General features: G+C 39.4%; 1 protein-coding gene across 1 annotated transcript; it reads left to right on the top strand.

Moving 5' to 3' along the window:
- The first annotated feature begins 115 nt into the window (after positions 1–115).
- Positions 116–26,059, top strand: LOC109852872 (homeotic protein proboscipedia). The gene is made up of 3 exons (XM_020424428.1): positions 116–1,508; positions 21,780–21,922; positions 23,050–26,059. Exons 1-3 carry the CDS (start codon positions 986–988, stop codon positions 24,982–24,984), a joined length of 2,601 nt encoding a protein of 866 aa, XP_020280017.1. The 5' UTR covers positions 116–985; the 3' UTR covers positions 24,985–26,059.
- The last annotated feature ends 226 nt before the right edge of the window (positions 26,060–26,285 follow it).

The following is a 26,285-nucleotide window of genomic DNA, read 5'->3' as shown; positions in this document are numbered from 1 at the left end:
GACTGCTTAGCGTACCCCTTAGCCTGTTTGCCCTGGTGGGTTTCGGCCGATCGGTACACGGCAGCGCGCGGTACGCGCGATTCGGCACGGCGTTTCTCGTCGATCGGCCGGACTATCGATCAAATCGGTCGTGACTACGTGTGACAGTGGTGATCTGTGCTTTGGTTGTTTCCCACATCAAAAAATTGCGGATCTGTCAAATAGGATCTAGTTGCTCCGAAACATATGTCGAGTAAGCAGTGTCATGTTCGTATAGCGTGGCTCGAGAATCCGTTTTCTGTTGGTACCGGGTTTGATATTGTTGTAAGACGAAAGTTGTTCTAGTTAATTCAAGTTAAATATAAAAATGAGTATGAATATGCAACTTGCGATCATGTACCATAGTGGATACCGTAGTGTGTGGTGAATACGCGAGAAGTAAACAGTTGCAGTTGATTATAATCCATTGGACGTCGCAATGGTGTGCGTCTAAATTGCGCTTTTGAGCTTGTATTTAAGTAAGTAACAAGTGAAAAAAAGATTGCGTAACAGCAAAAAGTGAAACGTTAAAATACATAGAGTTTTATTTCTCGCAAAAATTGACTAAACAACATTATGTAAAAAGAAAAGAAAATAAGCGATATGGTTTCTTTGGGCCTCTTGGAATCAAATTTTGACGTAGAAAGAAGTCCTGATAGTACACACGCAATGTAACTTTTAAATGTGCGTTTGCAATATATTAAATATTTTAAAATTTATCATGTAATCAAAGAGAAACAAGTAAGTAGTAAGTAAGTTATATGTCGAATGAAAATTAAGTGAACAAGTGTGTTTTGCAGCACGGTTATTTACGTGTTATACCAAAAACAAACATTGAGAAAAACACAAAAAAAAACGAATAATTTCCTATGATCGCTTTTAAAAAGTCGACAATAAATTTTTTCCTTATTACACCGGTCATTAAAGAACGGAAACAAACCGCAGCTGCGAGTTCGTGCATTGTTCCATGCGTAGTAAGCAACAAGCGTTAATACACCTTGAAGAGAACGTGCACCAATCGCAATTATCTAGGTCCGGCGCTCTGCTCGGCAACCATCTTCAGAAGTTGGTCCACGCGAGCAAAGAGCTATCGACTGTGAAGACGAGGCCGACAACACCCGTCCTGGCGAACGACGGAGGGGGCGGCTTCTGGCTGGCCACGGTGGCCGCGGGGGCGAGTACCCCAGCCGGGCTGCCCCCGCACGGGACCCATCATCCAGCCATGGATCCAACATGCGGATCCGCCGAAACTGGCTTTATCAACACCCAACCGTCCATGGCCGAATTTATGACGGCGTTGCCGCAATTAGCCGGGGACAGCAGCCTACAACACTCACCGGGAACCGGTGGGTCCATCAGTCCCGGTGGTCATCATCCCGCATACCACACCATGATGGATCCCCACAGTGTCGCTGACCCCTCAGGTGTCAATGTTCCTGAATATCCCTGGATGAAAGAGAAGAAGACCACCAGAAAAAGTAATCAGCAAGGTAAGTTACGAAAGATATCAGTTCGGTTTTCTTTAAATCAAACGATTTTGACATTGTAAACAACTAGTTCTGGAAAGAGAAGTTAGCACATTTATTGTTTATCATAATATTTCAAAATAACGCAGCAATCTTGCTTTAGAAAATTAATAATTAATAGTCAGAAATCGAAATATCTAACTTTTATCTGTAAAACAAAATTAAATTATAATTAAAAAAATTAAATTCTAATAAATTAATAAAACATACATGAGAAAAACTTGTGTACAAAATTGTGAACGTTTTCTGACATTCGTGAACGTGACAAATAAGTCTATTACCACGCACAATCCGATTTAGATTGTCATATTGAGATTTATGATAAACGATTAGGAATTTGTTAGGGATTTCGAAGTGACAAACGTAAAAGTCAATTAACAGCGGCAGTTAGGATTCGGCGCGCCGTTTATAGCGTTAGAGTCTATTGGCTTCTCACCGCTACATTGTGGTTCACCATAGGGTGCCTACTCCTCCGACGGCTAATGACAGTACTGAAAGCTTCCTTTCATTTTGCAGTAGCACATCTGTGATGTACAATGTGTTGAGATAACATGTTTTCAACAAATGATTTATACAAAGTATTATATTCTATTCTTTGTTATAAACAATAGTATTTCGATATTTTTTTTTAGAACGGAAACCTAAATAAACACAGAACAGCGTTGAGAAAGATTCTTTATGCTTGTTTCTCAGAAACAAAATGTCTGTTTCAAATTTACTAAATATCTATTAAATATTACTAAATATTTTTTGCATAATTAACATATAATTCTTTATATTATTATATTAAACGCACAAAAAAGTACAAAATCGATACTTTGTAACTTTGCGTAATTTGTTGTCGCATATTTGCGTACATAAATAATTTTGCATATATTTGAAGTACTGCTGAAGTTTTGTGCGAAATTAACCTCGCTTTGTTAAGTCTTACTTTGTTCAAGTCCGCGGACTAATGGTTTTTCGAACAACTTGTTGGCTATTACGAAGCTATCGAGGACTGTGAAATTTATGGAGAGGTCCGTGGCACGAATTTATTGGTCCTCGATAACCTTATAATGGCCAACAAGTTGTTGGGTAAACCAGTGTCCGCAGGTATTTTTCCTGCGATTCAATGTAGCGAAACTAAACTCTTGGAAATTAGGGAAACTTCTAATTGATTTATTATATTTTTTTTGTACTCCATGGGACGCATACGTAACAGGCACATAATCGACGAAAGTAGAGCCAATTCTTTAGTATATTTTCGTAGAATTTATTTTATATGTGTGGTATTTACGTGTGTGTGTGTGTGTGGGAATAGTTTGGCATGTCATGCCTCATCAAAGATCAACATCGGATGTCACTAAAATCGCAAAAAAAAACACTGGACATTTTTTGAAAGCGGTCTTTTTATAATATTCGGGTCTTGTTGTCTATCTCTCTTTCTCACGTCGGCTTTGCACCTACAACAGCGATTTAAACGTCGCGTCCGACTCGAAAACGTGGTCGGATCGTCCGTAGGACACGTCGGAAGATTAAGTGTTTGGCACGGAGGTTAACCAGCCGCTGGCCAGGCGGTAACACGCGGAATCATCTGTAAATTGAGCCCTGGACTAGCGGGAGAGAGCGTCGGGACGGCCATAACTCACATGGGGTGCCGCCACCGACGCCTCGTACACGTCGGCTCTTTACTTTCAACTACCGTGTTATCCCTTATCATGCGCGCTTTCCCGGTTGGTCATCTCTTTATGATTTGCGAGCCTATATAGCACCTCTTTATAATTATATTCTTGACGTTGAACTCGAATATAAAAGTCGCATTTACAAATTTAATTTTTTAATTTAAATAAATATGTAATTTAAAAAATATTTTTACATCTCACAGTAGGTAGAGCAAAATGAAATTAATGGAATATTTTTATTCGCGTGAATATTATTTTAAGCAGATTAATTTATATTATTTTTTGTCAAAGAAATTACATATTATATCTCTTCTTTAGATAATTTATCCGTTTAGAAGTCAATAAATTACAACCGGTGTTAAATTAATTATTCCTTATTACGAGTTTGATGTCGAATTATCCAATTTCCAACTGAACGACGTTATCTCGTTACGAGAATGGGTGGATTTCTACGAAACCTTAAGTAACATCTTGTCTTTCCGTATGTGTCACCATGCTGCTCGTATTAAATTTCAATCTGTTACATCTACGTGCCCTCCAGTCGAAAGGATGTTTTAGTTCGGGAACGACGTAGAGATAGGAACGATGAAGGAAGACGAGGTCTCTGATTAGTTGAGTTATTTGCCAGGAGAAGAGGCGCGACCGACGTTCCATGCTTCGTCGGTAATTCTTGCTGGATACCTTTTCTACAAAAAAGCCACGAAATCTACGAGTGTTTTTCCCGACGCCTTGTTCCAGGCGTCTCATCAGTCACGTCAGTGGATGCCAAAGCAGAGGCGTCAGCCCAGCAGACTCCTCCAAGACGCCGATGTGTCAATTAATCCCTGCATCCCTCGGGATAGGACTAGGCTAGAAGCTGGATTATCATCATCCTCGTTGCTATCTTCTGCCCCTTCCATCCCTTCCGTCTTACACCCTCCTGCGGGACAGCCATTTTCGTGGCCGAGCTGCTTCTTACTAACTACGCCGAGCTGCGTTTCCGCCATTAATTAATATAGCTGTGATACGTAATGTGCCGCGCTAATAGTTTAACTCTTGATGCGCTTGTAAATTTGTTAAACGCAATTGTTGCACGGCCCTTCGAAATACGTGCGAAATAAAACAGTAGGTTTTGTAAAAGCGAGAAATTTTCAAATGCCCACGGCAAAAGACACAAATATCGCGACGAGAAAGTAGCGAAGCTGAGGGGCGTAAAAGGCTCGATAACGAAAGAAGGGTGGAAGGAATTGACTATACTCGGCGATTCCATGATATAGGTGATTGAGCGAGCGGGACTTTACCCTCCGAGAAGGAGCGCAGTACGAAAAGGAACGGAGCATCTAATTTAAAGATTCATTGGCGAGTAAATCCTCGCTGAATTAGAGATAACTCTCCTAGAAAATCCCAGCTACTATGATACTCCGCAGTTCGCTGTCGCTGCGGTTGCCCGTGAAGAAAGAGGAGAAGAGTCTTAAGACGACGATATCCGCGAAAACGAATTCAATGTACGATAACGTACACGTTGAAATTTCTTTTCCAATATCCGCTGATATAAATACACGATCTCATTAGTTTATTTAAAAATCTTCTTTGGCGTTTATAATGCGAATATAATGCGAATGTTATAATCACATTATAATTTTTTGTCTATGAAAGTGTTTTATTTTAAATCCACAGATTAAAGGTTAAGATTTGTCTAAGCGACAACAATATTCGCGGCATTAATTTTAAATTAATCGATTATTAGGACGATTGTGATTGCAAATATTTGAGGGAACATGGCAAAGAAAAAACGCCGTTTTCTATACATATGTGTATGCGTGTACATTTTCTCAGTTCGTTGGTGTATAAACACATCTGGAGAAGTAACGTCGCATAAAATATTCCGGATTATCCCCCCAAATCTAGCAAGTATACGCGACGCTTTGCAGCTGCAGGGAGTTTTCAGCGTGGCAAGATGTGCGGGTGGTTCGCCGAGAGATCAAATAATAAACACGGTATAACAAATTGATAATCTGAAACCCCATAATCGTACGCGTGTTTTGGCCCGGAATCCGGTAGTCCGACACTAAAAGAAGTTTCCACGCTCGTTGTTACGCCAAATGGGCCGCTATAAAAGCGTGGGGTTCGGTACTACCGTGTTTGTCTCTCTCTCTATTTCCTTTCCTCCCGTTGTTCTCTCTCGATCCCTGTAACAGTAAGACTACCGCGTCGAAGTAGATCGCACGATTTTGGAAGGATCGAAAAAACAATGTCTGATATATATGCTACTAATATTTTTCAACCTTTATCTATTATTGATATTATAATAAAATCGAAATTGCGTGAAAGAGACACGCAAATAGAACATCCAGTTCGGAAGAGCATTACACGAACCCCATCGTATTTCTATGACGTGTTATAAAGAAAATGAAACAACCACGATTTTCTACGAAGGATAATAATTTTATGCAAATGTTCGAAGGTGAAGCTCTGGGAATGGCGACGATATTGTTCAGATAGACATCGCGCTCGCCACGCTCTTCGTATCTTCCCCTTTTCTAGCGGGAGAATAAAAGACATTGAGGGTTTCTCATATCTGTTATTCTGCACTCGTAAAAGAAAAGTAGGTGTAAAAATTTGCAAAGGAACGACAACATACGCCAGAGGGTTAACCATAAATAATAATCATAAAAGCAAAAACCGCCGCGTCTTGCTTAAAAATATATTAAAACAAGCTGTTGGCACGTTGCTATTTCGATCGTACGTGCAGTTTGACGTACAGTAATGTAAAAAACGTTGTTCCAGCTCGCATTTTTAATCATACGTGTTAATTGAGAGTGCGCTTTCACTAAATTTCCCTGATCTCTCTCTGCTTAGTTTCCACGTTTTTTCTTTCCTTTCACTCTTATCTGCATTTCTTTCAACTTTTCAATTCAATCGAGTAATGATTTTCTCTACTGGTAAAATACGAATAGAGAAATGTGTTTGTATTTTATTAATAGAGAAATGTAGATAATTATTTTAAAGAGCACGATAGAAATTTCTATTAAACATTTCTAGAAAGGAAATTCTTCAAAAATTGAAGAACTTGAGCCGTGGAACACAGAAAGCGATTAAGGGTGGTTAGGAGGCGATGAGAGTTATGATGGATGGTGACATGGACATGTCACGTGCTTTGCGTGACAATAAAACCGAAAAATAATTATCCACATATATATCCTCACGTAGCAATTTTTCGAAATTTAATGCAATTTTGCGGAAATTTTTTGTATAAAATTATTACAAATGTTTCTACGCGCTTTGTCGATGAAAAAACAATTCAAAATTGTTGGTATAACTTTGAAAAATAAACTGTGCTCTCTCGGTATTGTGATAACTTATCTATAGCCATAAGTTTTGCGATCCATTAGATCTTTCCTATCGCGAATTCGTAGATCTGGAGATAGGCGAGCCGGGGGCAGTGGCCATATTCTTTTTGCCACTACATCCCGGAAGATCTCGCCCCCGCCCCGCTCTATATTAAAAATGAACTGTCGCTTCCACTGACGACATGGACGGGTATTTGACTGTACTACCGCTTTTATTTGATAAATCGCGGCGCGACCTCCTCTCTCGGTCATCTGAATTTCTAATGCATTATTTTTCCCGGTCGGGACCATCCGCCTGGCTACGTTAAATCGCGAGGGTGAATCGCGCCACGCCAGACAGGGATGTTGGGCTGGCTGAAAGAGCGATTAAGGATAAAACGGTGGAAAAGCGGCAACGAGAAGAGAAGCGACAACGTTTTTGAACCAGCTATGATTTTTCTAGTAATCGTATGATTATTGTTAACGTTTATCGTGGTTCGAGGTAATATCACGTAATCGCGTGAGAAAGAGAGAGAGAGAGAGAGAGAGAGAGAGAGAGCTGAATTATTTCGATCAATTGCCTGGCAACGCTTCACGTCTGATTGGAGTTTCGCCAATGTGAGGACCTTCTATTTCGCTAGAAAAAGAGGGATCAACAAGTTTACAACGATTTTAGCGTTTCATAAGACGCAATATATTGGCTTCAGCTACGTACTTGCCATAATTCTCGCGAATTTGTTGCGGTCCACTCGGATTTCACCCGGACTTTCTAAACGATTAATCAATCCGTAAACTAAAAACTACCGTGATTAGTTTTATCTCAGTATGTAATATTTATTATATATTCAGTGATACAAAAATGAAAATATTACGTAATATATTATTTTACTTCTTTATAAACACACATACATACGCACAGCGTAATTTAGAAAACTGCTCTGTACCTCTTTCTTACCTGCCAACCTTCCCCCTTACTCTTTCTGAGTGGATCAACCAAAACCTGTTGCCTATAATGGGCCTCACAGAGCGATAAAAAGTTTTCAACTCTACAGGAGCAAAAGCCTACATTTCTTCTTCGCCGACAGTTTAGCTTCATAATGCAAAGTCGCGAGTCATTCGGTGATCAAAGTGCCGCTCTCTCTCTCTCTCTTTCTTTTCGTTGGAGTGAGTACGCATTCAAAAGCCTGTTCTGACGTTTCTTTGAGTCGCCATCGGACGTAACATCAGGACATTGACACAAGGAAGCACCGTTTCGCGAGACAAGAAGACGGTAGGACCACAGCGGTGGTATGACATATCCTTTTTATTCGTCTTAACGATGGAGAATTGCATCCTTTTGAGAGAACTGCCTCTGAATCCCTGAAGAGGATCAGACTTCGTTGTATAACTTGGCGATTTTTAATTTAAACGATAGAATATACGCACGTTACAACCACAGTGTTTTTTTTTTAAACGAAAAAAGATATTTTATATGTATAACTAAGTAAAGATCGGAACTTTTGCACGATTGTTGACACAAAAGATTGCGTTAAATCAGCAAGTTGCTGTAAACGCAAGCTGTTAAAGAAATACTTGATTTTTTTTTGTTGAACTTTTACCGGATAAATACTGCATTAACACAGATTTGAAATTAACTTAGCGACAATCACGCGAACGTTTACAATCTACAGCGTAAACTAAGTACTTTAGGGTACATTAGCTCCAGAAGCAATGGAAAGCTCACCCTATCCGGCGAGGCGCGCGGCGCTTCTTTTCTTTCGCGAAGACAACGCACGGTTACGCTAGGGTGGACGCTGTGTAGGTCTAACGAGAAAACCGGAGAAAGAGAGTGCGAGCGGTGGCGGAGGGAAAGTCGTCGGCAGAAGGGAGTGGAACTGTCTGGAGTAATTAGCTAGCCAGGCCAGGCCAATATCGCGATGAAAGATTTTCAACTCCCCGAGTCGTCGACTCCAATCCGTTGCGACGGGGAAATCCAACCCAAGCCACGCTGTTTATAAAATGTCAGAGCACCAATAAAAAGTCATGCTACGTCAAACATCGACCGTGCTAATAGCACGGAGAAAATAAAAAAAAAAAATAAATAAATAAATAAAAAGAGAGAGAAAAAGAAAGAGAGAAAGATGACAAATTTTGCAAGTTTCTTATTAACTTATTTAATTACTAATAAATACTTCCGGTTTCTATGATGTATGAACACAACAACCGTGCGAGGAATAAAGGAACCTCAGATGACCTTCTTCCGTGACACTTTGCAAGAAGGTCTTGAGAGAAAAAACTTTCTTCTATATCGAGAAGGGAGAGAGACATTCGCATATTCGCTTTCTCATACAATTCTATCGATCTTGATGTGAGTAAAGATGTTTGCGAAACCATCATTTCTCACATCTGTTTTATATACATTACGCATTTCTATTGTGCGAAGAAAAAAAAACTTTGTTGCTACGAAAAATTTATCGCCGCTATTAATTGTACATTTGACGTGTAAAAGAAACTTACGAGTTTCGCTATTTGTATAACTATTTATTGAATATTGCAGCAAAATCTTTATAAAATAATAAATAGTTGATATCGGACGTAAAAAAATAAGAAAATTTCTAGTTAAATCAAATTTTTTTACTTATGAAAAGCGATTGATTTTTGAATAGTTTGAGAGTTTCGAGCGTTTCTTCAGATAAATTTTTTTATCAAAATGAGATATGAGACACACACACACACATAATGTTATTTTTCTACTACTATTAAGCACATACCCGGCGATAAACAAGTGCTTACTCAGTAAATGTTTTAGAAAGAAAAACGTCTGTGTGTGGGATATTCGCACACAGAACAACTGCTCTTTACATCTACATCGCGCTGTAAAGGCGGAATAGAATCCTTAGATATGGCAAGATAATGGAAAGAACAATTCCGGAATTGGATGTTAGTGCTCAGCTCGAATCGATTGTCAGGATGACAGTCCAAGCATGACTCGCGGATTCGTACGTAGGAAACCTCCCGCGCGAAACTCTGTACAACGCTGGACGTGGCTGACCAGCCGGCCGACTGACGGACGGCTGACTGCCTTTCTGATTGATGATCGCTACTGGACTCTCCGCCGCCATGCATACCCTACCCAACACGTCCTCCTCCGTCCTTCACGGGCGTTCACCATCCCCCAAATGCAGCGCGAGTGCCAGTCTTCACCCTCTTCGCTCGCCAAACGCGTCGACTCATTCCCAGAATCGCGCCTCCACCCTAATCTTTTTATACCCTGTTTCAAATATAACACCTTGTTTTAGAGCGGCCGAAATCTAGAGACGCGACGCTCGCGTTTTAGCTCGAGAATTTCGAATTGCACAACTGAACGTGAAGAGCCTGAGAGTATTTTCAAACAATCGAAGTATAACTACGAACAAAATATCGCGCTAACCTCGTTAAATATTTATTGATAAAGTAATTTGCGAAAAGTCCGCGATGAAATACTTTTGATTAAAATAGCACAATTTTTATATAGGCGGAAAAAGTCACCAAGATGTCTGTGAAGAATTATAAAAAAAAAAAAATATTTACGCAGCGATATATCATTTTATAAGATTGACAATAATTTATTATGAAGGTAACGCAGAACTCACACAAGGATGCAGAGGAGAAGCCGGAAATGTGTGGTTTGGTTACACGACAAGTACGACCGTACCATTTAACTCTTAATCGAGCAGAATTCGCGTATGGATGACCCGACACGACTGGCGAAGAAGCAGTTACAAGTGAATGGATCCCACTCTCTTTACCCCGCAGCGCCTCGCCGCGTCGTGTAGCCCATCGCCCACTTCCTTTCATTGGGAGCAATATTTCTTTTCGCAGAGTCCCCTCGCGCAGGGCCTTTATCTAACAAGGAGCAAATCATTTCCCTATTATTTGCTCGCTATCGCACTCTCGCTCTTCCAGACTTCCTCTTCTGGATTCGTTTTGCTCGACCAGGGCGCTCGGCGCTCTTTATACCCTCTTTCCTCTACTTGTCGTTGCGTTCTCTATATCTTTTGGAGGCCATCCAAATCCTATCCATTGTGGTGCTTTACGCTTTGCGACACTTATTTGGAAGCTTTATTTCATATTTCTTTATCATCCTTCTTTTCTCTCTCTCTTTTTTTCTCCAACATTTACATTAGTTTAGAGAATAAAAATATACAGTATATCCTAGAGATAAATTAGACTACTTTTTTTTATCATATCTCTGTTCTGATATTTTGTTTTTTATCATATGTCACTTCAATAATATAAAATTTTTATCTGTGTTTGTTTTTTTCGAGAATAGAATTTTGTTTTTTTTTTTTTTTTTAACAAAAACAAAAAACTGAAATAAACTCACTGAAGAAGAAAAGTTTGAGAGAAATTCCAGTGATCAATATTAAGGAGATAACTTCACGTTAGCAGCATTTTCCCCTTAACTAAAGTTCGATACAGTTTTCCAAGCAAATTCAATACCATTCTTTTCCTACAAGTTTTCAAATTACAGGTGCGCATAATCTGGCGATAACCTCTTTCAGATGTAGTATATTGTGTTTACTCGTTTAGTTTATCGCCGGCTAACGATACGTTATTACACAAAGGAATATATTGCAATTTGTTTTGAAACAAAAACAAACTATAATAATTGCGGACAACATTATTTCTCTCTCTCTCTCTTTCTCTCTATAGCCTCACTTTACTACGATTTACAGCAATAGATGAGTGTTTCAATCGTAATAAAGTTTCTCTCTCCCTCTACAGAAAGTACACGAAGCTCACGGCGAGCGAATAGGTCTCAGGACGGTGTTTGAGTCGGACTAAAGGGGTGGCCAGTGGTCGGTTTAAACAATTATCACAAGGGTTGACCGCGCGCACGAGTCGACATGGGTGGTAAATTATTACACACAGGGTTGCTTAGGACGTACTGGACTCTAGAGTTTTGGGCCACATTAACGCGACATTATCACTAAAGACCAATCTATTTAGATCAGTTGAATTATGTTAAAAGAAATTTTACACACACACACACACACTCTCTTTCTCTTTCTCTTGTTACACTCCTGGAATTACATATTAAGGGGAATTATAAATTTTTGCATTTATAAAACTATTTTAACGTTATCGAAGCACGAAAAATATCATATTCGCATACATCGTTCGAAGTGGATTAGTTTTACTTCAAAAGTGAAAATATTTATTATAATTTTAATGGTTTTTATTTATTTTTATTTGCACGCTCGCACATATAACTTGATATAAATTATTGTAATTTATTTTATATTAAATATCTGTATGCGCGTGTGCTGAGATTGGTATTGAATTTCAACAGAAACACTACTACTATTCACTCCGCTATGTTAGTAAAGTGCGTTACATAAGAATCGTACGGAAAAGGAGCGCTCGTAAATCTGGTCGCGCTAGAGAAGACTTGTATCCCAGGTATCCTCGTGATGAAGGGTGAGACACAGAGCGAGTGTCCTTTATAGCATTGTTAACAACTAATGTATGCGGCTCGGGTTCCTGAAACCCTCCCGCATTTAACATTCTTTAACATTATTATACACATGGCGCCCGTCTCAGTACTCTTCACGTCCTTTTCCTTCTCTCGGAAGCGCGATGTGTCCTTTGGGGCCGATTTTTTAGTCAGTTTTATTTAACTGCAACCACAGAATCCCTTTTTCGCCCTTTCCCGCTTTTCTTCTTTTTTTTTTTTTTTTTTTCGCACCGTTTATATCTTCGAGACGAAGCAGCTTTCTCTTTCTTTTTAAGATGCCGGGCACGTTTTAGGACTTACGATCAGCGCCGTAATTTCGACGAACAAGTGGCGCTTACTACTTTCTGATGCGACTTTAGGAGCTTGCAAAGAGATACTTGGAAAAATAATATATCTTATAGATAATCTAGAAAAACGTATAAATTCAAAATTTTGAAAATAGTTAATAACAGTTTTTTTTTTACCGCGTAACGATGATTTGTAAAAGTTCGTTTAGACATTGTTCATATATTTATAGAATATTTTCAGAAAATTAAAAAACAGAAAACTATACATAGTATAAATTTTTAAAAATAATCAAAATTCTTGCCATACATTTAGCTCTATAGTGAACCAATTGTTACCGCTTTTGAATAATTATTTTCCACGTGCGGAAATTGATAATTAAACCTACTTTCGAAACGCTTCTTTTAGCGTTTTCTTGTAAGTCAATCACGTGGATTTTGTAATTACCAGATATGCCGGCGTACGATATATAAGATACGTTTTCTTATAAGAAATTTGTATAATTAATAACCAGCTCGTCGTAGTGAAGCGAAGAAAAAATCAGAAAAGGAAACCTCGCGTTGCCGCTAGCTCGAAACTAATTAAAGGTAACTCGTGATATTAGTTAATTTATTGCTGGCTGCGTATAAACGTCACTTCCTATTGGCCGCGCGCACGGTCTGATGCATGCTTAGAAACCAAACTTCTCTCTTTCGGTACGTTTTCCTCGGTTAATTCGTGTAATCGGCAAGATTTCTGTTCATTCGTTATGTCAGGCGTAATAACTCATAGTAACGCGATTAATGAAGCGTGTTTCGAACCGTGTTTTGTTACCATGCACACGGCAGGCGGAAACAGAATTTCGATGAATTACGTTACGCACGGTTGTTACATGCGAAAATCGCACGCTTCCTATATCCTTGCACGTCCCACGTGATAAAAAAAATACTAAATAATTTTGACTTTTAATTCACTTTTGTCACAAAGCTGTTCAATTATTGAAGTTTTTATATCTAACGTGTATGTCAATAAATAATCAAGTTTCAAATTATATTTACATGATAATAAAATTGTTTGTTTTAAAAAAAACCGTAAGATTAATTAAAGAGTTTTCTAATTCCGGAACTTTTTTCCGTGTAGCCAATTTAATTGAAGGGGACGAAGATAATGTTGCAAATTTATAATTGATAGATGATAAACAAACTCAAAAAAGAAAACAGCGTGCCAAATTGCTCGCAGTTATCGACCACGCTCCTCTTTTCAGACGTGAGTCAACCCAGCTGACAGACGCCTAATTACTGGGATATTGATCCGTCGAAACATCGCATACGATTCTTCACTCTTTCTTCTTCTCTTTTTCTCTCTCTTTCTCTCTCTCTCTCTTTCTCTCTCTCTCTCTTTCTGTCTTAAACACGCGGAATACTGTCGTCAACGTTAAATGTAATGTCATTGTACAGAATATGCTATTACGTTTAATCAGTTACAATTATCGCGATAATTTAACGAGATGTGCATTTTTATTCACGATACGTGGAAGAAGTCCTCATACATGTGTATTTCTCTTCATTAGTGTAATTAGTTCTTTATTACCTGCAGTTTAAACTTAAGATATTAGAATTCTATCGTTTATGAATTAACATCCTCAAATATGTAATATTAGTTTCCAATAATTTTTGATACGTTATTTGAAGTATATAATAACTATATAACAGTAAAATATTTAAAGTCAAAACACGCGATATTTAAGTAAGACAACGTAGAATAAAAACGTGTCATTGTGACACATATAACGAGAAAATTTTTGCCAAGTATTCCCGTCAGAGAATATCAAGAAGATACGAGATTTACGAAATCGGGGTTAGTCGCGGAAGAAGCGAAGGGGCTAACTCTTATTTTCTGTCGCGACGGCTTACATTGGACGTTGGGGTGAGCCGCGAAGGATTTAAAATTTGTAAAGATTAAAATAAACTTTTTATCCGGCTGCGACTTCTCGTTCCCCAGAGAAGGAGGTGGGGTCCGGAGACGATGGCAACAGACAAGAAGCTTGCTCCGGGACAAGAAGCTCGGGAAGAGCTCGGAAAAAGGCGGTCGTAACGCGAACGGAGGATGTAATGAGAATCTCTCACAACTCGAACCATAATTCAAAAAATTGTTGAAGGATTTCACGTTCCGCGCCGCAAATTGTCGTGAAATTAGTTTCGAATTTGTTTCTCGCGGGGGAATACCAGTCGCGCTGAACGCGATACACGTATATATATATATATATACATATGTATATATATAGTACACACGCAGAAATGCCTTTGCATATTTATGAGATGCGGCAAAATTATATATAGAATATAAAATTATTACTAATGTCAATTTCATGACTCTGTTGTTACAAGCGTTATCATATACACTTCTGCGTATGTACATGCAGAGAATAATGATATATCCCTAAATATCCCTCCGGAGGCTTATTGGGATTGTCCACGCATATAACTCCAATTTATTTTTACCCCCAATTTGCCACGTGGTGGAGAACCTCCGAGAGGAGGAAATTGATCCGCGGGAAAATCAGAAACGGTTATGTATTTTGATCATCGTCGGATTATTTTAATCACATTAGTGTTCGAGGGCACACCGACATCTCGTTACGAAAAGGTGCGCTCACAAAATCAATCTCGCGTCTAATGGAAAGATGGCTTTTCATCCACCCCTGGAGACCACTCCCGTTTCGCGTACCGAGCGCCCTTGCTTTAAGTATTACTGCCACTTTAAGTATTGCCGCGTCTTTCCATAGGAAAGTCCGTAATCACAGGTGTTTAATGCAGTTTTTCCGCGAGATGTATCATCTCGAGAACCACGCGCTTGAGTCATAATTGATTCGCTCATACATATATCGCAAAAAAATACCTGTAATAACAATTACTTGGTACTTTCTTTTGAGATTTATTATTATATACACGTTTAAATAATCTGAAATAGACTTGTGAAAATTTAAATGTGAAATTAACATAAATAAACATATACAATACTAAAACATATACGTGAACGCTTCAAATGACAGATATTCGTTCAGATCGATTCTAAAAATAAATGAACACGTGTGTGTATGCTCGCGGGCGAGGGACTTCCTTCGCTATGTAATACTTCTTACGTAATCCCTTATTAAAACTGCATACAAATGAATTGAAGTAATTATAGAAGAAACAATTATGCAAAGCAGCATAATGCTAAACGTGAATACGAACAACTAAAGAATATGTGGTATGGTAATAACAGTATTACCACCAACCAATCGCGAGGCAAACCTACTTGGTCATGTTGTGGTCATGTTGCACTTATATATCACCTTATTGCGTGATAACTGAAACTTCATAACTTTCATGTGCATACCAGACATGCCAAGTAGAGATTTGTTATATATAATATAAAATTTTAATTAATAATTATTTTCTTCGTACACAGCATGCGTGTGTGTGTGTATATATGTATCGTATAACTACACCAAAGTACACCAAATTGTGGAGCACTCATGTGATTGCAATCAGCGTCAACTTCCAAAAACTGATGGCTGCCACAAGGTAGAGCGTGAGTCTTTATTATGAAGTAACAACTAGTACTATCATGGTGGAACGTAAGAATATCATTAATCAAACGAGATCGTATCCCTCCAATTATGATCCGCGCTACTGCAACTTCCACGAACATCAATTTTTGAAACAGGCCAGACCCAGGCAGTTTTGTAATACAAATGTTTTATCGCGCGAATCAACATTCAGGCAAAACTCGCGCGCGTTTTGCGCCAGTCGTGCACGAAGAAGTTGACTGTGCCCCGTTGCACCACCCCGATGATTGTAGGTTGCATCGGCACGCCTTCTGACGTATCCAGCCAGTCTGAACCACGCACATTGTACGTCTTGCCTTTCTTTCACCGCAGGAGAGATCCCTGCGTTCAATTTTCTTGCACGAAGGGCCGCTCGGCCGTCGCGCCCACCATAATCACAGGTTGGCGAACCTGTGCACGGTCAACATGGCCGCCGCGCGGTTGGTTTGGTGCGCCGACGTTGCCGTGTCTTCAACCAACACCACCGGAGCCAGAGCACCACACAGCGACGGATCGCGCGATGTTGCCAACAACTTTTTTCGAACACGCAAATCTTCGTGCCGCTTTTATATCTTTTTCCTACCATCACCGTCTTTCCGTTCTTGTATTTCTATCTCTTTTCATTCCTCCCCCTTTCTTTCTTCTTGTCTGCTCTACATGCTCTAGCTAGCTCGGTGACTCCTTCCTTTTTCTGTCATTACAACAAGATGACTGTATAAAAAGTTATGCTAATATCCCGTGCTATTATACCAGACAAGAACCGTTGAAAGAATGTAAACACACAGTTATGAAACATAAAGCAAATATATGTTTTGTGGGAGATAAATACATATAATTGTATATAGAGATTTTACATAAACTTAATTTTATATATATATAAAAAAAAAATAAGTTCACTAAAAATAATTCTTAATAATCTAAAGAATATTTAAACAATCTAAAATTACTTTTTTCTAAAGAAATGAATGTGCTTATTTTTCTTTCTATATATAACACACGTACATTAGAAATTACTAGAAAAGCAACTTTCGCAGTTTAAACTCGCGCATAGAAGCTACCAATATACTAAAACTTAACTATTTCAATACCACCATGTTGGCAAGAGGTTCGAGTATCAATAGCTGAAATTGTGGTAGCGTTGATGTTCCGCATCGTCGCGCAATGGTACATAACGCAAGAATCAATTCTCTCTGGACAATAACCCTATCAGCAAGTGAGGTAACCACTTGAACGTAACGATGGGGTTCCAGCCGAACTGGAACAGGAAGGTACGAAATATTTTGCGGTCGTGGTCGGTGGTCGGCCGCAGTTCTTGTTTTGCTCACTGTTAATTGATTATAGCTCGTATCCAGCGCAGAACCCGCAACCCCCGACAGCCCACCAAAACCAAAACAGCCGAGAACCCTTCCAGCCATTCCACTTCGACTCCCTTCATTCTGTTCTCGTGTGTTTAGTTTTGTTCATTGCCATACCGGTACTACGCGCCTCGATGTAAATCTGTAATGAGCACCAGTTTATGCCAATTCCACCTACCAGTTTTCCCTCGCTTATCCGCCACAAATTACCCAATGGCGCATTAAATGTCCTACTTTCTTATGCGATGAATAATTCTTCCATTGCTTCAAACGGATATACGCGTGTGTGAAAGAGAGAGAGAGAGAGAAAGAGAGAAAAGAGAGAGAATGTCAAAAATCAAACTTTTATTAGTATTGCTTTCAATGTCAATTGATTTCGAAGTATAATAGTAATTTTGTTCTCCAATTAATTTGTCTGTGATCTTCAAGGTTCTTTACTATCTAAACATAAATCATACTTCTCAAATAAATATTACTCACAGAGTTTTAAACCAAGGCGAAATATTCCGTATATTTTTTATTTAAAAATTATTTCGCGATTAGAAAGACAATTTAAACCTAAGTTGAATATCAACATTAGATGAAATGTTTTCGAAGAGGCCGCGTCATATTAAAGTAGATCGCTCTTCAGAATTCAGATTTGCAATGTTCGGCGAGCTTGAAACGCCCCGAAGGCATCCGAAACGATCAAAAAGTTATCGATCACGGTAACCTTCCTCACTGACCGCCGTCTACCTGTTTCGGACACGTCAAAGCGGGGACGTGGAGCTGGCTGTCTTCTCGTTTGTTTCAAATTCTCGTCACTCATTTTTCATACGTTTACTCTGGCCGACGCCGCCGTCGCGGCCGTCGCGGCCGCAGGTTCCTCTCGATACTAAAAGAACCGGGGGAAGAAAGAAAGAGAAAGAGAAAGGATGTGGCGCGCGGAGTAGAAAGGGGGAGGACAGAAAAGAGGAAAGAGAGGAAGAAGTTGAGAACGGAACGAAGAGGGATAATCGTTCTCTTCTCCACCGCTCTCTGTTCGAAGTTGTGGTTCTTTCCGCCCTTTGTTCTTCCTCGCAAGTTTTCTTCCTCTGGGCGCGAGGGAAACAAAAGACAAATTACAGAGACGCCCGTCATGTGATCCTTCCCACCTGTCTATAAACGACCTGTGGTCCAGTCCTGAGACATTTCTTTATTGCTCGTAATCGTTCGACGATAATGTTTACGGATTAATCATACAGACGTAACGAAGCAACGCAAATATTAAGAAGACGAAGAACACGTATGAGAGTTTCGCCAGCTGTTCATAAATATTGCTACACGTATAGCGAAGCTACCGAAAGAATGGATTCGGACACAAGCGAGCGACGCCCGGATCAGTGTGTATTGAACAATAGCTCGCGTGCGGGATCGCTTCCATTTATATTTTCTGTTATTGTTGTAATTTCGTGCGATCAAATATTCGTGCGAAGCATCGTTGGAAGTCAAAGATCTGAATACGAGAATAAGCGTTAAAAAAAATTTAACAAAACAGTTGCGCAAACTTTAATTACACGACGTGAGTGTAAAAAATAATATTCAAAAGTCATATCTATAATTTCTGTGTGTATATTGTTAGAATATTACGTAAGAAACGGAAGAGGATAGTAAGAATTAAAACTATGTGAATGGTTTAGATATATATATAGAATTTTGATAAAGTTAATCTAATAAATTGTTGTTTTCTTTTTATCTAATGATTTTAAATCATACAGTAGCTGTTGTTCGAAGCGATAAAGCGTTTGTTTATTGTTTCAAGATTCATTAAAGAAAGTATCACAAAATTAAGATTAGAGTGTTTTTGAAAAAGTAACAAAAAAACATCACGACTCTCAAAGTTATATTTCATCAGTCTCTCGAATACAAACTTGTGTCGATATTATCTTATACATGAGGAGAACGCGAGAAGCGACGGCTGTCTGGTTTGTCACGGCATCAGCATCTGCTCCATCGACGACTGATGAGAGAGAGAAAGAGGAAGAGAAAGATAAAGATTTCTATTACGTTATAACAAGTTATTTTGATAATTTTTCAACTTAATGCCTTATAATGCTTTTAAATGTTTTTTTTTTCTTATAATCTCGTTACTTTTTCATTGTCATTCCAATTGGAGTAAAATTATGTTTATCATGAAAATTATGAAATCAGACTTTATCAAATTATTAAATAATTTCATAAAAAAAGTTTTTTATTAAATTATTTTTTTGACGAATAATAAGTGTCAATATTTTAATTAAACATTTTTTTAAATTAAAGCTTATACGCATCAAGTGTTTCTAATAATTCTTTTGTGTAGTTTGTGTGTAATGTAGCAGTCTCGACCAGATGAACATGTAAAGGAGGCTAACAACGTGATATACGAAAATACGGACTCTATTTTCGTGCTCTATCGTTCTCACCTCGCACACGATCCTGTCAGGTCACGCTCTTCATTTTAACTACGCCTTGACAGTTCGTCATCCGCTACATCGTCTCGCAAGAATGAGAAGCTCGCTAGCAACGTCGACATTTCCGTTCTGAGAAAAAAATCGTTACAAAGCAATATAATGCCTGTCACTAAATTTGAGTTAAGAAATAGTAACATATGTCGCACTTCGTATCGTTATTTTGTTTACACACGCAACAATAATCGATTTTTTTTTTTTTATTGCAAGGAAGATCAAACATTTAAATTCAAATAACAAGTAATTTATCAATATTTATTTAAGTTTTTTGCTTGTGACGTACACGCTACAGAGAGGTAGTGTGTTTTTATGAAACATGTATATATTTTACTTTTATTTAGTAAACGGTATAATTTATATACCGCCGTTAGTTATTTGCCGTCTCAATACCGTTCTGTATTCATCGTCGGATTGAATTAAACTCTTGGAACGATTGAACAGATACAGGGCGTGGAGTGGAGTTTGATCGACAGTTTCGTCCAACCAATCGCAAGACCGAAATGCTGATGAGGCCCACGTCAATCATGCGATACTTTCATCTCGCCACCATCGCCCTCACCCTATAGAAACTCCACGTGCAGGATTTGCTAGGTTCAAAGTTTACTACATCTTCAGTCTACGCCCTTCTCTCTCATCCGTGTGTGTTTTCTTTCTTTTCCAGTCCTTCTCTCTCTTTCTCTTCAACCATCTCTATCACCTATCTTCTCCAACTTTTTTCCAGTCACTATGTCTTCCTCTTTTTAGCTTTTATCTCTTTTCCTCTGTTTCGTTCCGTCGTTTTCTTTCTCTTTCTTCTTGAACCCCCCTGACGACTCATCCCACTGTCGAACCACCCCTCAGTCACCCCTATATCCGCTCGCACGCTATGGGGTAGTTTAGCATCTCGGCCCTACGAAACGAACCACCCCCTCGCTCTGTCCCTTCGCCCAAACTGCGTCACGCTGTATCGGTTTCTTTTTCTCTCGCGATACGGCGACGCGTAAAAAAGTGTAACACCCCTGATCCCGATAAAAAAAAAAGAACCTTGAAGTCCAGGTGGCTAGTTATTATCGGTGAACTAAAATGTTGGCGCGATATATATATTTCTCTCACGCTATATAATAATTGTTCTTTATCCTAACATCGAACAGTTCAAATACAGGTGCCGCAATAAAGTTCTTCTCAACACATTTATAGCAACGGCGCACATATATATATATATATACAAGCTTGTTTCTAGAGAATTTGTCAAGACGTGTCCTGTAAACAACGCGAGCCAGCGGAGAGCTATCAAATTTGATTGAAATATTACTCCTCTTGAGCGTGCAGCGAATTCTGTAATTACGATAGGCGGCTATTAATAATTGTTTACGGCGGTTGGTTGGAAATTACTCTTACGCCACACACCTCGACGAAGTATCGTGAGATACTTGGTCGCTACTTTCTAGACCAGATCTTCTCAAATAAACGATGACGCTTCCTTGTACAACGTGTCGCCCCATCGCCGATGTAGTATATCCCCGCGTTTTCGCGTCTTCGCCGGACTTCAGCGGCCTGCGTGGCATTCCTCTTGTTATCGCGGAACAAGTTTCTTGCCCGATAACAATTAGGAGGTGTTTCGCATCGACACGGAATAGTGTCGGGGGGGGGGAGAACTTGCCCAAAAGTTTGTAAGGAGTCGAGTAACTCGCCGTATAACAACAACTAGAACCGAGGCCTTTTCGACCGCGCGGGAATCTTCGCTCATGCATTGTTAAGGATGTCACGCTGCATCCCCTTACCCCTTTCTTCGTCCGTTTAGTTTATATTGCTTATATATAATCATTAATTAGGATACTATTTACTTCCTAAGGCACAGACAAAAAGAGAACATTTGCCGCGACACTAAGTGAATATCAAAGCGCAAAAACCTTTAATGCGCTACAAGGATAAAGTGTTAAATGTAAAAATATACTCTTGTGATTTTTTGTAAATAAAATACAATTTATATATAAAACATTTGTAACCTCGGAAGACTTTAGATTGTTTTCGTTACCAATAACTTTCTGACAAGCATTTTTTTTTTTTTAATAAGTACTTGATAATCACGGATAATATTTTGATTCAGGAAGAATGGATTTTGTATTTTACAGAAAATGGCTTGCCAAGAAGATTGCGAACAGCCTACACGAATACGCAACTTCTCGAGCTGGAAAAAGAATTTCATTTTAACAAGTACCTTTGTCGACCACGAAGGATAGAGATCGCAGCTTCATTGGATCTTACAGAAAGACAGGTAACCAGGCTCCAAATAAAACGCTATAAAAATTATACATCTCTCAATGTTGTTAATTTAATTTTAAATACTTATGAGTAATCGAAAATGTGCTACACGAAAAAAAATGTTTGCTGAAATAACAAGAATATTAATTGTTATATGAATTGTTAAAATGCCAGCAAAATATTTTGTTACTAAAATAAAACATAAAAAAAAAAATTCAGCATGTTTAGCAAATTTTTCTTGCTGGCCTTCTAATGGCAGAACATTTTTTTTGTAATAAGTAATAATTAAAAATACATAATTAATACTAAGAATAATAATAACTTCGACACATGTAATTATGTACAAGTATAGCGGTTCACTTGCTAATATTCTTAAAAAGGCAACTAACAAATTCAAGCAATAAAAATAAATATATCGATTCTCAACATGAGGATAAACGCGTCAAATAATCAAAATATTTTCGCCCATTCCGTTTGCATGCTTCAAAGTGAGAATTGTGCTCAAATTCCGCAATACAAAGCAGAAGTGATAAACACACGCAGTAACACAATACGCGTGCCAACGCGAAAGATACAGCGGTAATAATAATGTCTGCGCCAAGATGTGACGAAAATATTATCCGTACGCGGCAACCAAAATTTCAAAATAATTTACTAAAATCTAAATCAAAATGCATTTAACATAATCAAAATTAATGCTAAATTTATATTACAAGATGTGACAGCAGATAGATGCGCAAAAATAACAAACAAATCAAATATAGAGAATTTTTACACGCAGAAGTTCAAATAAAACAATACAAAATTATAAAGAATACGAAAAGTTATGTGCCATTAGCAAAAATCAAAAATATCTCAATTGCAAAAACTACATAGGCGTTGATTGTTCGCTAGATCTTCTTTATTCTACTGATTTTACAATAAATTTTTGCCTTTTTCGTAAACTCCACGTTGGGCGTCATTTCTATAGTACGTGAAAATACACGTAATAACTTGTAAAAAAAAGATCTATAGCATTTTTCTTTTTCTTCGAATAAAAATCTATGTGCATAAATTGAAATTTTATTGTGCATCCCTACATGTCATTCTAGTTTCTTTAAATAAATAATTAAATACAAACCAATACTGTGCTTCCCTTAGGTGAAAGTTTGGTTCCAAAATCGACGAATGAAGCACAAACGACAAACTCTGAGCAAAGAAGATGGAGACGAGAAAGACGGCTCTACTTCGGACGGAATGGAGAAAACCAAGAGCGACAAAATGTTATCTGGCGATAATGACGAGAAGAAAAGCTGTCATAACTGTGATATCTCGGGCGTGGGTGATGTTGGGAGTACTCTAACCGGTGACGTTACCGAGTTGGGTTCTTCCGGCCGAAGAAACAGTAACAACAATAACACACCGGGTGCGACCAACAACAATAACAATAATAACAACAGCAATTCCGGTTTTAACACGAACAGCAACGGCGCCAGTAGCGTCGGCAGTACCAACAGTGTGTCCAGCTCGTTCGAGAAGATGATAGTGGACGACGACTCGAGGTCGCAGGATGGTAGTGAAGTGACATCGCCCAGCGTGACGAAAAAATTGTCGGGCGAGGTGAGAGTGAAGGTCGAGAGCGGTCACAAAAGTCCGAATGCAGCGAAGCAGCAGCAGCAGCAGCAACAGCAGCAGCAGATCTCAGTAAGTAAGAAATCGCCGTCGGCCAGTACGAAAGACATGTGCTCGGTGAACAGCAACGGCGTGTTGCTGGCTATGCCGGATTCAACGGTCAGTACGCCGGTGCTGCCCGGTCAGAATTCCACGCGAAGTCTCACGCCCTCTTCCACACCCGGCACCCCGGTTTCCGTCCAGCTTCAGCAGGGCAGTCCTCTCGGTATTCAGCAACCGACTCACACGGCATACATGCAGAGACCGCGAAGCTCGCCGTCGTCCACGACTTCGCTCTCGGGTCCGATGTTGCACGCGTCCACGAATCCAGGCACGATGTCGCCGCACGGCGGTCGAAATATCTCCAACAATCAGCAAACAGCGCATTTTCAACAACAGAACGTGTATCAGCCCGCGTCGGCGATCGATTATCGAAACGGCGTGCCCGCCAACAGACAGAACATACCCGCGGCGGCTCAGCAACCTCAGTCGCAGAACAATTACTGCTCCAGAGACACTTATCAGCAACCGAGAATCTCTTACTCGAGCGAAGTGAATTCTTTGTATGTTAGACAAAATCAAGCGGTGGGATCGAGGATGACACATCATGTCAGAGCGACCGGCACCGTGTCCAGGTCGATGTACGGTGCTAACATGCAATTTCACCAGCAGCAGTTGCAGTACGGCAGCACCGGAGAATACAACGGGTATCCCCAGTCCGGACCGCCTTATCACGCTTATCACCGAGGTATGCAAGGTGCCAACGCCTACAATTCCGGTCAGGGATACTCGGCGGCGCAGAACGAGCAGGGTAGCGACGGCTACTCAATGGCGCCTGGAAATTACGGTTACTCAACCGGCGGCAATTATCACGGAGCCAGCGAGAATCTGACGACGCATGGTCACGCCGCGGTTTCCGTCCAGACCGGACAGCATTACTTCAACGACATTCAGCAGCAGCAGCAACATCCGCAGCAACACACCGCCGAAGGCTACGTGACTCATCAGCCGCCGATGCATCCCAGTTCCGGTGATTACCGGCCGGGAAACAAGTGTCATCCGAGCGCGTATTACGAGCAGACGACCGCTCAGTTGCACGTACATCAGGGCGGAGAGGCCTCCAACATTCCGAACAGCTACGTCTCGTCGCCGGATCCGTTCCCAGCGCCCGGCATGACAACGACCGCGACCGCGATCGCGGCTGCCACCGCGGCGGTGATCACGCCGCCCGGAAGCACCGGCCAGGTCGATGGCAACAACGAGTCTTACGGCAATTACGGTAATTTCTACGGGGAATCGGTGCACTCGGCCGCGGCGGCGGCGCCGCCGCCGCCGTCCGCCGACAACAGCAACAGCTCGTCCGACTTCAATTTCCTCAGCAACCTGGCGAACGACTTCGCGCCCGAATATTACCAGCTCAGCTGAGTCCACGAGTCCGAGAATATCTGCCAATTGGACTGGGGCGACGAGCAATGCCTGCTCAACGCTTTGTACTAAAAATCACACTCCGTTATCGTGATCGCCATCGTAAGAAATTTACGTGATTTTGTATATATTTAGTGATTTACATAGGACCTATGTGCAAATGTGGAAATATTGTGTATAAATGAAAATCGCGTCGGGTTAGAAATGTCGTTAAACAGTGCGCGCGTATTTACGTAAGTTTTATCACTCGACATTAGGTAAAACATTCGAAATAATTTTCTTTTATGTGGAAAATGTGTTCGGAATTATTTTCGAATAAGATCGCAAACGGTGGCAATGAGAACTGATTTTTAGAACAATTGACAAATGTCCAAACTGGTTTTTTCCCCCACAAAACAAACATGTCTCAGGAGTAATCCAGATTGTCGGAGAAATTATCGACTAATTATTGTTGGCGTTTCATTGTATTAATTTTATTATTTCTTGTCGACTTCTTAAAAACCTTACTATGATTTCACATTCCAAATCCGTGATAATCGTTCCGAAAACACATACACAGTGACCAGCAAGTGCAATAGTTGTGGTAATTTTAAATTAGAACACGGAAAGGTGCATATAGAGTTTTCTTCTGAGATAACGCACCTAACAGAGTTTCTTAAAATGTTTGCACACAAAAATCATCGCCAACATTTCGATATTAATAATAAAATGCGCTTAATTACAGAGTGATTTACAAGTGATATGTTAGACTGATGTACACGCGAAACTGTGGTTTTCAAATGTGTGTGCACAAATAATATTTGTAAATATATGTCAAAATTGATTGTTGCACACAGAACAAAAATTTCGGAGTTCACAGATTTTCATAAACGCGAGATGTAAGTGCAATCTTCTTAGTGCGCGAAACAGATGCAAATTTACACTTTATAGAGCACTGACTTTTGGCGTCCGCTTCCTGTCTTTTTTTTTTTTTTTTTTACTTTTTCTTAATCAGTTTTTAATCAGTTTTACTTCTAATTATATTATATTGACAAGTATATTGATACTCAAATTCAAAATTGGCACACAGCTTGAGATTGTTGGATGTAACATAATTACGTATATTTTTGACATTTTGTGAAATTCAAATTTATATACACATGTGATTGATACACATATCGGTTGTGTATTTAATTATAATAATACAATACACAGTTTAGAGATTATATATTACATGTTTTATAATATGTATACATATAATATATATATATTATATATATATATATATATATATATATATGCTATATAATAATAATACTTTT

The sequence above is a fragment of the Pseudomyrmex gracilis genome, unplaced genomic scaffold (assembly GCF_002006095.1).
Source record: "Pseudomyrmex gracilis isolate BER0280 unplaced genomic scaffold, ASM200609v1 scaffold_38, whole genome shotgun sequence".
Taxonomy (NCBI): Eukaryota; Metazoa; Arthropoda; class Insecta; order Hymenoptera; family Formicidae; genus Pseudomyrmex; species Pseudomyrmex gracilis.
This window is presented reverse-complemented; position numbering and strand designations above follow the sequence as displayed.